The 12,734-nt window shown below is 40.5% G+C and overlaps 1 protein-coding gene across 1 annotated transcript in view; it reads right to left on the bottom strand.

The window, feature by feature from the left end:
* The window catches only part of RNF170 (ring finger protein 170), an 18,577-nt gene extending 7,060 nt beyond the window's left edge, over nt 1-11,517 (bottom strand). Inside the window, exons 1-4 of the mRNA XM_042449773.1 lie at nt 11,499-11,517; nt 4,438-4,534; nt 3,458-3,601; nt 2,509-2,584 (exon numbers count right to left, since the gene is read on the bottom strand). Of these exons, the coding sequence (XP_042305707.1) occupies nt 2,509-2,584; nt 3,458-3,594 (213 nt within the window). The 5' untranslated portion in view covers nt 3,595-3,601; nt 4,438-4,534; nt 11,499-11,517. The remainder of the gene's footprint in view (nt 1-2,508; nt 2,585-3,457; nt 3,602-4,437; nt 4,535-11,498) is intronic.
* Nucleotides 11,518-12,734: the final 1,217 nt, after the last annotated feature.

Genomic DNA, 12,734 nt, shown 5'->3' with positions numbered 1-12,734 from the left:
CTATCTATCTATCTATCTATCTATCTATCTATCTATCTATCTATCTATCTATCTTTGATGGGCTTGTAAGAAGATGAAAAGTTACTGGTCTAAGATTTCTATGCTAATTCAACATTAAAGGCCCAAGACAGATGGGCCGAAAATGGCGTGGCGGCAGTGATACTAGGGTTCTTGACTGTGCAGCAACCACACAGTCTTGAACCCTAGTATGTAATGGGGGCAGCCTGATGGTGGTGTCCCGTCAACACTGGCGCTTCCATCCTGACGTAAGAGACGTGCAGCACCCACACATTGCTCTGTGTCCTTTACCTCATGAGTGTGCCTTTGGCGCACACGTGATGTCTGCCCGGCGACTGAAAAAGAACCCGGTTTTTCTGGGTTCTTTTTATTCCGGAGGGACGCTGTGTGGTTTGACGGCTGCTGTGTCCTTCTAGAGGGAAACAGGCTGCTGCCAGGCCACCCTTTTGGGGCAGTCTGTTCTGGGCCATACATTTTGTAATGTTACCAAAAATGTTTTTGTTGGGCATTGTGGATAAAGAAATGGGTAGAAAATATCAATCACTTCTTTGATATGTGACAAGAGTAGCAAGAATGTTGTTTGCAGAAAACTTGGAAATGGATTGTAGCACCAATGATGGAAAAAATGGATTGCTGTGATTTCTAAGTTAGCCCAAATGGCCAAATTAACATAGTTTCTAGAGGATAAGCCAAGCAAAGACTTTTTGAAAGACTGGAAACCATTTATCGCCTTTTTGAGCAATAAGAAATCTAACAGTGGCAGCACATACAATGCAGAAATAATCCAGGTTGACATCACTTTAACTGCCATGACTCAATGCTATGGTATTCTGGGGATTATAGTTTATTGACATCAGATCTCTCTGATAGAGAATGTTAATCGCAAGTAGACCGCAAGCTGAACATGAGTCAACAGTGCAATGCGGCAGCTAAAAAAGCCAATGCAATTTTAGGCTGCATCAATAAAAGTATAATATCTAGATTAAGGGACGTAATAGTGCCACTCTATTCTGCTTTGGTCAGGCCCCACCTGGAATATTGTGTCCAGTTCTGGGTACCACAATTCAAAAAGGACATTGAGAAACTGGAGCGTGTCCATAGGAGGGTGACTAAAATGGTGAAGTGTCTGGAAACTATGCTCTATGAGGAATGTCTTAGAGAGCTGGGGATGTTTAGCTTGGAGAAGAGAAGGTTAAGAGATGATATGATAGCCCTGTTTAAATATTTGAAGGGATGTCATATTGAGGAGGGAGCAAGGTTGTTTTCTGCTGCTCCAGAGAACAGGACCTGGAACAATGGATGCAAACTACAGGAAAAGAGATTCCAGCTCAACATTAGGAGGAACTTCCTGACAGTAAGGCCTGTTCGACTCCACTCTTCCTCGGAGTGTAGTGGAGTCTCCTTCCTTGGAGGTCTTTAAGCAGAGGCCAGATGGCCATCTATCGGGTATGCTTTGATAGTGATTTCCTGTATGGCAGGATGTTGGACTGGATGGCCCTTGTGGTCTCTTCCAACAAAGATTTTAATATCTCATAAAACTACAAAACCAGGAATATTAGTAGTTTTAGTAGGATTATTTAGCTGGATCTGTAATGGTATCATTTCCCCCTTTTTTCTTCATTATAGACAGGATGGGTGTGTGTGTGTGTGTCAGGGTCCTATGGTATTTGTCCTCTTTTCTCTTTCTCTCTCTCTCTCTTTCATTTCATTTTCTTTTTTTCCCTTCTTATTCCCCTCCATTTCCCTTATTTTTGATTGTATACTGTTTTGATGATAAATTAGATAATGTTAAATATTTATAAAAAAATTAATCTAAAAAAGAAAATTATGTATTACATAATTATCCGTAAAATGCTCCATATTTGTGAGTGCAGACACTCATACACAATGAAAGTCTCTGAAATGGCTGATCAGGCTGCCACAGTCCATCCCTTCAATGATGTGGTTTCTCAGGTGGGAAGGCTGCCAAGATCAGGAATGTCTCCCTGACTGCAGAGGGACAGCTTTCAACATGTTTTAATGCCTCCTTTCCCTCTCTTTTGCACATGCAAACAGTCATTGGTCTGGATGCAGGATCACCCAGAGTTATGTGTGACAAGTTCTATTCCTTTAAATGCTTCTACACATTGAACTGATATGTTTTATGTACATCTGAGAAGCTCACAGTCTCCTCAAGGCTTTTGCACACAGGGGATGTCATTTTATATACACAGGATTGGCAGTTACACCTAAAATTAAAGAATTGAGGGGACAATTGTCTTCAGCTCTTTCAATTAGCTCATGAGGCATGATTTTCCTTCTCCAACATCCATGTATGATAACCAGATCCTATCCTAGAACAAGAAGCTAAGCAATACAAAAGCCACTATAACAATTAATTATCTGCACACTGGTGGTTACATGAAAAAATATTCTGAGAAATCACTGGCAACAAATGCAGTTTATAAAAAAAGAAAGAAAATTAAATATAAAATAGAATGAATACTACACCTGTTCTGATTGTATTTGTTGTCTAACTGCTCTTACAAGCTCCTGATTGTCTGGATGAATATCTGGATGCCCATTTCTGTTAAGAAAAAGGGGGGAAAACACAGAATGAGAGATTATACAAATAACAAAACACTTCTAGAGCAAAGTCAAACACAATGATATTATTTCCTAATTCAGAATCCTAATACATTCTAATTGTGTGAATCGTCATGGTGTTTTACAAAGTGCTGCCTCACTTGGACTAAAGTACAGAGAAAAATCCCACTCATTAGATTAATAGTATATAGATTTTAAGAAAAATAAATACCATTAGAACACTCCAAAATTAAATGTCAATGTTTAAAAAGCACTAAGGTATGAGTGCTTAATACCACCATTATCTCTTTCTTCACAGTAGCAAAGCTTTATCTCCAGCAACACATTTGGCATCAAATTTTCTTCAGTGAGAATAACTTCAATGCTATTTTAAAGATAAAGATGTATTTGAGTGTTTAGCAACATCCAAAAAACTATAAAATGGAGTAGGCCAACATAATGGTTTAATTATTTTAAGTAGCTAATCTAAGGGGAAAATGTTTTTTATCTGTCCATTGTTATTGTTCCGTGCTCGATCCATAGGGAGGTGGGTAAGAAATAACAACAACAACTATTAAAGCTATGTGATTAATTATTCAGGTTAGGATGTTGAGTTCTGTTAAAAGATCAACTTCTTCCAGAAATTGTCTATGGTTTTAAACATGGTTGGTATGGGTATCATGTATATGCTTGTGTGTGTAGAGGAGTGTTAATCCCAATTTACCATAACAATTCTGTGATATACGTCAGGCTGAGAGTGTGACTGGTCCAACATCAGAAAGCACTTAGACTCAATAAAAATGTGAATTTACCTTAAATATACACATTTTACATCTCACCAAAAAATGTCTACCACATTTTACCCACATCTCACCTTAAAAGCATATACGCCAGTGCAGCAATGAATGTGAAGCTGAGCACTACTGCCAGCAGCACCTGGTCACTTATTCCTTCTATCATTGAATCATTATATAGTATCACACTCTGAACCTCTGTTTTCTGGCTGGCCATTCCAGAGCTAGAATGAAAGAAGCACATGAATGTAAATTTATGTATGCACAAAACTAGTATCTTTGCTTCTCTTGTAATCTCTAAGTAAATGGACAAACAAAGGAAAGAAGTCTTCACAGGTCTTCAAATGCTGAAGTCAAACTGTGTTCTATCAGTACTACAGGAACTGATGCCAATTCACAAGCCACTAGCTGTCAGTCCCCGGCAAGTTTCCAGGAAAGAAACAACTGTAGCCAATGGGCACAAATTTGGTACCATTCCCTGATACACTGAAAAAAATAATCATTGCCCCTCCCACATCAGTCAACTTGGGAAGCACTGGTGCGCTATGATACTTTGGCATACAACTTAACTTTCACATTATCAAGATTAGTCCCAAGGATTCCATACCATCACGCTCACCTGCATTTCAGAGACTACCATAGGGATGCTTTGGTGCCTGAATAGATAGGTTGTGGCAAACCTTGCTATCCTAATAACATGGATGCACAATTCAAATGTGGTATAACTGGAAAGTGGGAGTGAAAAATGCATACACAGAGGTAGATAGGCAGTGCGTCCAAGAAGTATTCATACTCCCATTCCTCCAAATCTGCTACCAGAGACAAGTGGCTCACTATGACTCAAGATAGAGCATGCCCTGACCTAGTTTAAAGCTATGGGGGGAGACGGGGTTCAATATTATGTCTCAACCTTAGAATACATTTGAGCCATCTTGCCTGCTGCAATTACTTTTGAGGTAATTGTTCCAGTCTCAAATGACATAACTATGAAAATGTCAAGAGGTAACTCTTTGGTTTAATTAGTGTAATGAATCTGATAACATCAATTTCTTCTATTTACCTCAGCTGGAATTGAGAAGACTCAGCACCATGTCATCAGACAACTTTCTTCCAACCCACAGGAAATGTTTTGCACACTAGGGAATTCTGGATGTGCTCTAGAAGAAAGAAACATTCCCATCTTACTTTTTGATCCATACTTCAGCATAGCACTTATTTACATTATTTTCACTTTTGCAGATAGAAACTTCAAGGCTCACATGAGGTAAAGTACAGCCAGACATAAAATAAATCAAAGTGGGATGGAAAAACACAATTAAATCATCTTTATCCTTGCAAATGAAACTGTTACGGTTAAGAAAGTGACATAAATTCAGACTAATTTTCTTTTCACCAAGGGATATAAAACCAAATTATAACCATTAAACAATAAACATTATTTATAAACTAAACAACCAGATATCCACTTAGTTTATTCATGTTTTGCTCGCTCTCCTGGGGGAAATAAACTACTATGCTAGCGTGTTTCAGTTTAAGAGAATGTACAGTATGCCCTGTAACATGTTTGAGACTAACCAAGAAAAAGACATTTCTAGCATAAGCTTTTGTGTACTGTACACCATCATGGGAATGAAACTGTCTCTTCTTCAGATGGCTTGAATGAATCAGGTAAGCTGGCAGAGAAATGCAGCCTGCAGAGAGAGAATTTTACATGTAACAATTGTGTGTGAGAGACAGGGTTGTGCATGAATGAATGGTGCGTGAGAGAGGTGGCAGCCAGTAGTGGCTTCACCCTTTGGTCACCAATCCCACCCACTGCTGCCATGCATGTCCTGACACACTGTTTAGAATCAATCTGCCCTTCTGTTCATTTCTCACCCCATCATACATAGTTTCTTCTGAAGTACAAATTCCCTCTCCTGGGTCTAACGTTTAGTGGTTAAGCTGGAAGAAATAGTACACCACGCTTTGGACTAACTCAGATTGGCTTAAAGTGGCAAAGTCATACTTGTTAGGTAAAAGTCCTAATTAACTCTGAGCTCCAATCTACTTAGTGTTAGTACTGATGTAACACAAGCTGTAAATAGGCCTAGTAGGGAAATTTGCACTCAAAAATACTGCTGTGTAGAGAAAGGATCCATTTCTGATTGTTTAACCTTAGTTAAGCATAATAAGAAACTGGCAACATCAAGATTGTACCGGCTCTGTGACTGACGGTAGTCAAAATCTCTTTCCTTTCATCTTTGATTTGATTAAAATACAGTACGCATCCATGGCAGGGCAGCAGAGATTAGGAGCAATGGTATCTCAAGTACATATACATAATCAGATTATTGAGTGTTGCTAAGAGCAAGAAAAAAAAAGTTAGATGTGGACATGGTGTCGTTAAAATTTACTGCCATCAAGACATTAGGTAGCAAAGTGGAGAGGGCAAAAAATAATTTTCTTGCCTCCAGCAAAAATAATATTTTAAGACTAATTCTTAGACAGAACACTCTCCACAAACAATAATTCTGACTTTCACTGCTTCTTGCCTAAGAAGCAACTACCACAAAACAGTTACATTTTAATTACAACAGAGGCTTTTATTCATATGAGTACAGCTTTTAAAAAGAGCATTGAATTTTAACTCACAAAGGAACATGTTAGTGCAGATGCATTATCTCATTAGGCTTTTGAATGTAGCTAATAAGAAAGACACTGTAAAAACCGTGCTCAGTGTTTCTCATGTGACAAAACCTGGAACTCTGCCACATGGCAAGGTTCAGAAAGACATGTCTTCCAATGCCTGATGTATAAACAATTGGAACGGGCCAGTCAAAATAAAACGACATCTTAATTGCATCTCCCTGGATATAAGTAGTAAATTTCAAAACAAGTGTGACTTAATCCACTCATCTTTCCTTCCTTCCAGAGTAACCACAACCACTGTCTGCTTCTGCAACATTATGTACAAGACAGGCAAGTGATCCTGCAGTTATGCAGGACTGTTGCTGTTGTTGTGGTGTGCCTTCAAGTCATTTCTAGTTTATGGTGACCTTAAGGCATGTTCTTGGCAAGACATGCATGGGATTTAAAGTTAGATTGGTACTGTAAAACCACAGTTTCTTTTCCTCATGTAGAATGCACAGGGGAATGTGATGTATTTCGTCTTTCATTATATGTCACCATTTTCTACAGCTCCCTTGGCTTCTGATCTGCTATTATATCCCCTGGGTAATACATGAATTATGAAAAATGCAACAAAACAGTTTGAGATTATATATAGATTTATATCAAAGTTCTTGAATCAGTCAAGACAAAACTGCATAACTATTCTTAAAACAAAAATAAGGTGTCCCTCCCCCAATTCTCCTCCCCACAAAATTGTACACTAAATATTATGCCTCTTATGTCAATGGGAACCATTATTCATTATTAAACCAATAAAAATACTGTAGAAGTTCAAATATGAATAACCAAACATCTAGTGTAGTTTGTTGCTGCCAAAGAAGTCTCTGGTCCTATTAAAGTAAACAGAAGAAAGTGACCTTATAGGCGTAGTTTGGAGAATGACTAAACCATTTGCTTACATTACATATTATAAAGAAAGGATGTCAAAGGAATGGTTTCCAGAGCCAAAAGAGCATACTACAGGTGACATTAGCAGTACAATACACTGTAAAATGCCTCATTATTTAATTTATGATATTTATAATATCAGAGAACAATAAAATGTAATTCGAAACAACTCAATTAAATCAAATAAAGCAGCACAATACGGTTAATGACAATAAAACCCCCCACAAATAATGTATTAAGCTCACTCAGCATGTGTACTCTTCTCCATGGTTCAAAATACACTGCAGAAATACTCCAGTTTGAGACTGTTTTAGCTGCCCTGGCTCAGTGCTAGGGAAACCTGAGAATTGTAGTTTGTTATGGCACCAGAGCTGTCTGACAGAGAAGGCTAAATGTCTCATTAAACTATAGTTCCCATAATTCCTTAGCATTGAGCCAGGGCAGTTAAAGTGGTCTCAGACTGGATCAGTTCTGCAGTGTGTTTTGAACCCAAGAGGAATGTGAGGAAGATAGCTATGCTAATCTACTGAAGAGAGAGAGAGAGAGAGAGAGCTATGTACCTTAAAAACTAAGGCCTGTTACAGACTGCCAAAATAAAGCTGCTTGGGGTCTCTTTGGAGGTATGCTATTTAAATGATGCATGGGTCCTAAGAGTCCGGAGGTCGCGCCAAAGCCACACTCCATTCCTAAGCACTGGAGTGCAGCTTTGGTGCAGCTTCCGGACTCTTAGGATTCATGCATCATTTAAGCAACATACCTCCAAAGAGACCCGAAGCAGCTTTATTTTGCCAGTCTGTAACAGGCCTATGGAATGTATTGTGCGACAAACTTTCCTGGAATAAACTCACTCTGCCTGATACAGAAGTGACCAAGCGTGTCACTAGGTACAGATGCTATAAACCAGGATGAGAATATTTTTTTAAAACCCCAGAACTATAAAAAGAAGAGATTTCAACTGTATGTATCCAAATCATGTGAAGAATATCTGTGGATTCCAAATGTATCCTAGTCATGTGAATAAATCAGGAATCCTAATTCCCCATTAATCCCTATCTCACTGAAGACCTGTTCTCACCCTTGACTCTTTGGAGAGTTGAGTTCCAAGTCCAAAACTCAAACCACAACATCGCTATGGCTCTCTGCATAATATTATTTAATCTCCAAGTTAGTCTACTTCTTTTATGACTGCAATAAAGGACACATGGTAAAGATACTTTTGACCATTATATCACTCAAAACCTATGTAGGGGGAAAAAAGCACTGTAGTATTTTCTCAATCCTTCAGTACATGCTTTTATTTAATATAGCATGATCTGTGCAGTTGGTGTTTCATAGAGTAATAGAGTTGGCCCTCTGTTTTCATGGGGGATCCATTCTGGGCTCCTGCGTAAATGGAGACTTGCCATATTCAAGCCCATAATCTTGAATGGGACATGTGCCTGTGAGCACGCACATGGCGCGCGCCATGGGGCACACTCCATTGACAATAATGGAGGTCGGTCCTCTATGAATATCCAAGACTGCAGATATGAGAAAGGAGGGGTGACTGTATAATCTGAAGATGGGGCTCTATCAGAACATATTAAGAGAGGGAGGAGAGCCAATGTAGCGTAATAGTTTGAGGCCAGAGTTCGATACTCATCTTGGCCATAAGACTCACTGGGTCACCTTGGGCAAGTCACACACTCTCAGCCTCAGGGGAGGGCAATGGCAAACCTCCTCTGAAGAAATCTTGCCAAGAAAACCCTATGATAAGTTTGCCTTGGGGTCACCATAAGTCAGAAATGACTTGAAGGTACAACAGCAGCAATGAGAAAGGCTGGGTCTGCAGGTTCGGAGACAGGGATACAAAACACACTGCAGAAATAATCCAGTTCAAGACCACTTTAACTGCCTTGGGTCAAGGCTATTGAATTCTGGGAGCTGTAGTTTTGTCGAACATTTAGCCTTCTCTGTCAGAAAGCTCTGGTGCCACAACAGCCTATAATTCCCAGGATTCCCTGGCATTGAGCCAGGGCAGTTAAAGCAGTCTCAAACCGGATTATTTCTGCAGTGTCTTTTGGACCAAGGTTATTTACTTTTGAACTGGCCCTCGAAGCTGCTTTAACAGCAACTCAGAGATGGTTAAGTTTCAGTGCAAGCAACATAAAGGTCACAGAAGAGGAACAGAAGCAGATCAAGTTAGGGCTGCCACCTGGCCAGAAAAGAACTTACAGCTCTTTCTAACTTCAACTGGAATACACTGGAAGCTAAACAAGAAAATAATCCAGTGGAGCATAAGCAGAACAAGTTTTCCAACAAATCATGCTCTGAGGCAGACCACACACACTGCATGCAACAGGTTCAGTTTCAGCCACTTCTAGTTAAAATGCTCAGAGGACCTCCATCTGAGATCTGGCGAGCTGCTGTCACCAGTCTGAGTAGTAGATACTGGGCTAGATAAGCATGTAGCATGAATTATTTGATTTATATCCCACCTTTCCCCCAAAGTGAGACCTGAGACTCTTACAATGTAAGGAATTCAGACTATGTGAAACAGCAGCTGGACTCAGAGCAGGAAGAAGGGAAGAGTCGGAATAAGACTGTGGGGTTGTTGTTGGGTGCCTTCAAGTCGTTTCTGACTTATGGCGAACCGAAGGCGAATTGGAGTTTCTTAGCATGATTTGTTCTGAGGAGGTTTGCCATTGCCTTCCCCTGAGGCTGAGAACATATGACTTGCCCAAGGTCACCCAATGGGTTCAACTTCTTATGGCAGAGCTGGAATTCGAACTCTGGTCTCCAGAGTCCTAGTCCTATGCTGAAAGCACTACACCACACTGGTTCCTTCAAGACTGTGGGGAGAAGGGCTAAATTTGGACCTTCAGTCTTGAAGAGAGTGACAAAAGATAAATATTGCATAAGAAAAATGTTAATTTAAAATAAAGAATATGTATTAAGATTAATCCACCTTAAAGTGATACACCTTAAGGTAGGAATTGTGAACCTGTGGCCCACAAATGGTCCCTGACTGTGACTACTGTCTATAATGGTTAGGTCTTAAAAGGGCTGGAATATGACAACATCTGGAGTTGTTTCTGAAGGAGAAGACTCTGGAGTCATTCACATCGTTTTTCTTAGGACGATGATGCAAATCATCTCACTCACACATTCCAGGTTTGTAACTGACACTATGAAACTGCATTGATGCACATCTCTGCGAGTTCAGTTGTTCACATGTGCAAGCATTCAAATAAACATGGAGTTGATGATGCAAATGCATTCAGAACCTCTTTTTGGGTATGCAGCATTTTATCCCGGGTCTATTTGGGTCTTTCCACATTGTCTACTAGAAATTCCCTCATCCCTAAAGTTGACAGACCAAAAAATGAAGATGGTTCCAGATTTCTAATGGTTGTACAAGTGCATATGTGCCCCCAAGTCACCTATTGGCTTATGGTGACCCCATGAATTTCATTGGGTTTTCTTAGGGAAGGAATATTCAAAGGTGGTTTTGTCAGCAGCTCTTGCTTGTAATCTGGTTCTGTGACAAGCATCATTTTCTGAAACGCCCTCTTTTACACAATTAAAAGTGCAGGAGCCACCTCCATTTTTTACTCTGACAACCCTACTCAGCCTGATGTAGTAGTTTGAAAATGAGACTAGGACTCTAGAGACCAGGACTGAAATCTCTGCTTGGGCTATGGAAACCCACTGGGCAAATCACACTCTCTCAGCCTCAGGAGGCAAAGGTAATGGGGTCACCTTTTCCCTTGAATGCCCTACATTGTGTGGTGCCTTGTCCTCCTTTGTGGTTAGAACGTCTAGTCACACCGTTTAAGTGCTGGACTAGGACACTGGGAGACCAGGGTTCAAACCCCTGCTCCATCGTAGAATCCCCACTGGGTGACCTTGGGCAAGTCACACTCTCTCAGCTTCAGCCATGGCAAATACGCCTTCTAAACAAATCTTGCCAGGACAACCCCATGATAGGGTCACCTTAGGTTTGTCATGAGTCAGAAACAACTTGAAGACACCCAACCATCACCACCACCATCTTTTCTCAGCCTGTGAGCACCCAAGAGAGTAGGTACAAACTGATCTGAGGGGAAAGTGTCACAGGGAAGCTTCCCTCACCAAAGCAGATGGGAGCAAAGTGACCAGAGGTCCTCCTCTTCCAGGACACATCCTACATTCCAGCCTTCTGTCCAGGAGGAATTCCCAAAAGGTCCTCCATTCTGAGCATGACTAAGAAGCACATCCAGGGTGACCAGAGATCCTCCTTATTCAAGACACATCCTCCATTTCAACCTTCTGTCCAGGAAGAATCCCAAAAGGTCCTCCATTTGGAGCATGGCTGAGCAGCACATTTAAGGTGACCAGAGGTCCTCCTTTTCCAGGACACATCCTTCATTCCAAACTTCTGTCCAGGAGGAATCCCAAAAGGTCCTCCATTTTGAGCATGGCTGAGAAGCATGGATTCATATTTCTATGCGAGAGCCAGCATGGTGCAGTGGTTTCAGCATAGGACTACGACTCTGGAGACCAGAGTTCAAATCCCTGCTCTGTTCTGAAAAAACCCACCTTGGGATGAGTCACACTCTCTCAGCCTCAAGGGAAGGAGGTGGCAAAATCTCCTTCTGAACTCAGCTTTCCCAAGGAAAAGACCCACCATAGGGTCTCCATATGTCAGCAACGACTTGAAGGCAGCCACAACTACTACTACAACAACAAAGAAGAACGTGTGTGTATTTGGTAGAATGTGGAGTATGTGAAGGGGTGTGTGTGATTATGAAGTAACTTTGCAGGCATGAATGTAGATAGGCACTGAAAAATAAAGAGAGAGATCATTATTAGAGTACTGTATATGTTATATGATAAAGGGAATAATAGAAACGCAATAGAAAACAATTTATATGATATTTATAATCAAAATATAATAGCATGCAGAGCACAGTTAATGTAGAGCAGAAAGAAAGAAATCTTAATCATTGTGAACAAAGAGAAGAGAGAGAACAATGAAAATTTTTATGTTATTTATGACTGATATTATTGATAGTTATAATCATTTGCAAAAAATAAAATATTTACATGCCTGTTTTAGAATTTGATTAAGAAAATATGTGTATGTTGTTTGTTCTTTGTTTGTTTACATGTTTGCTTTTATTTTGGTTTATTTGTATGTAAATAGTGTGTGTGTGTGTATGAAATAAAATTTATATCAAAAAATTAAAAAAAAACCAACAAAGAAGAAATGCAATGTAATAGTTATATAAATATAATATAGAGGCGGGTTCTAGACCGCCGCTTTGAGACGGTCTACCGCCACCGCCGCTTGCTCCGCACGGGAGCCGCAACAGCCATACCGCGCGGCTCCCGCGCGGAGCAAAAAAGAAGCTCCAAAATGGAGCTTCTTTCCGTGGTGCACTGAACACGTCGCGAAGCGCCAAGGGCGCATTCGTGACGTCATTAGCGCCGCGCGACGTTTGGACGCTCAGCGTCCGATACGTCAATATGGCGCCGGCCATGTAGAAGGGCCGGCACCATATTGTACGGACACAGTCCGTATTAAACTCAGGGGCGTCTAGAAGAGACGCCCCTTTTTTAAAATGGGATGTCCTGCGGACGTCCCAACTGCCGGTGTGTAACCGGCCATAGATAAGAAGAGCGCTCCCTCCAATCCATTTGCCATGGTCCTTGCTTCAGAGAAGATCCCTTGAAGGCAGCCACAACTACAACAACAACCAAACAGAATAAGAAGAAGTGCATATATATATATATATATATGAAGAGCCCTCCTTCCAATCCACTGGACTTATT

Source organism: Sceloporus undulatus, chromosome 2, assembly GCF_019175285.1.
Source record: "Sceloporus undulatus isolate JIND9_A2432 ecotype Alabama chromosome 2, SceUnd_v1.1, whole genome shotgun sequence".
NCBI lineage: Eukaryota > Metazoa > Chordata > Lepidosauria > Squamata > Phrynosomatidae > Sceloporus > Sceloporus undulatus.
The sequence above is the reverse complement of the archived record's forward strand: the minus strand, read 5'-3'. Positions and strand labels throughout refer to the sequence as shown.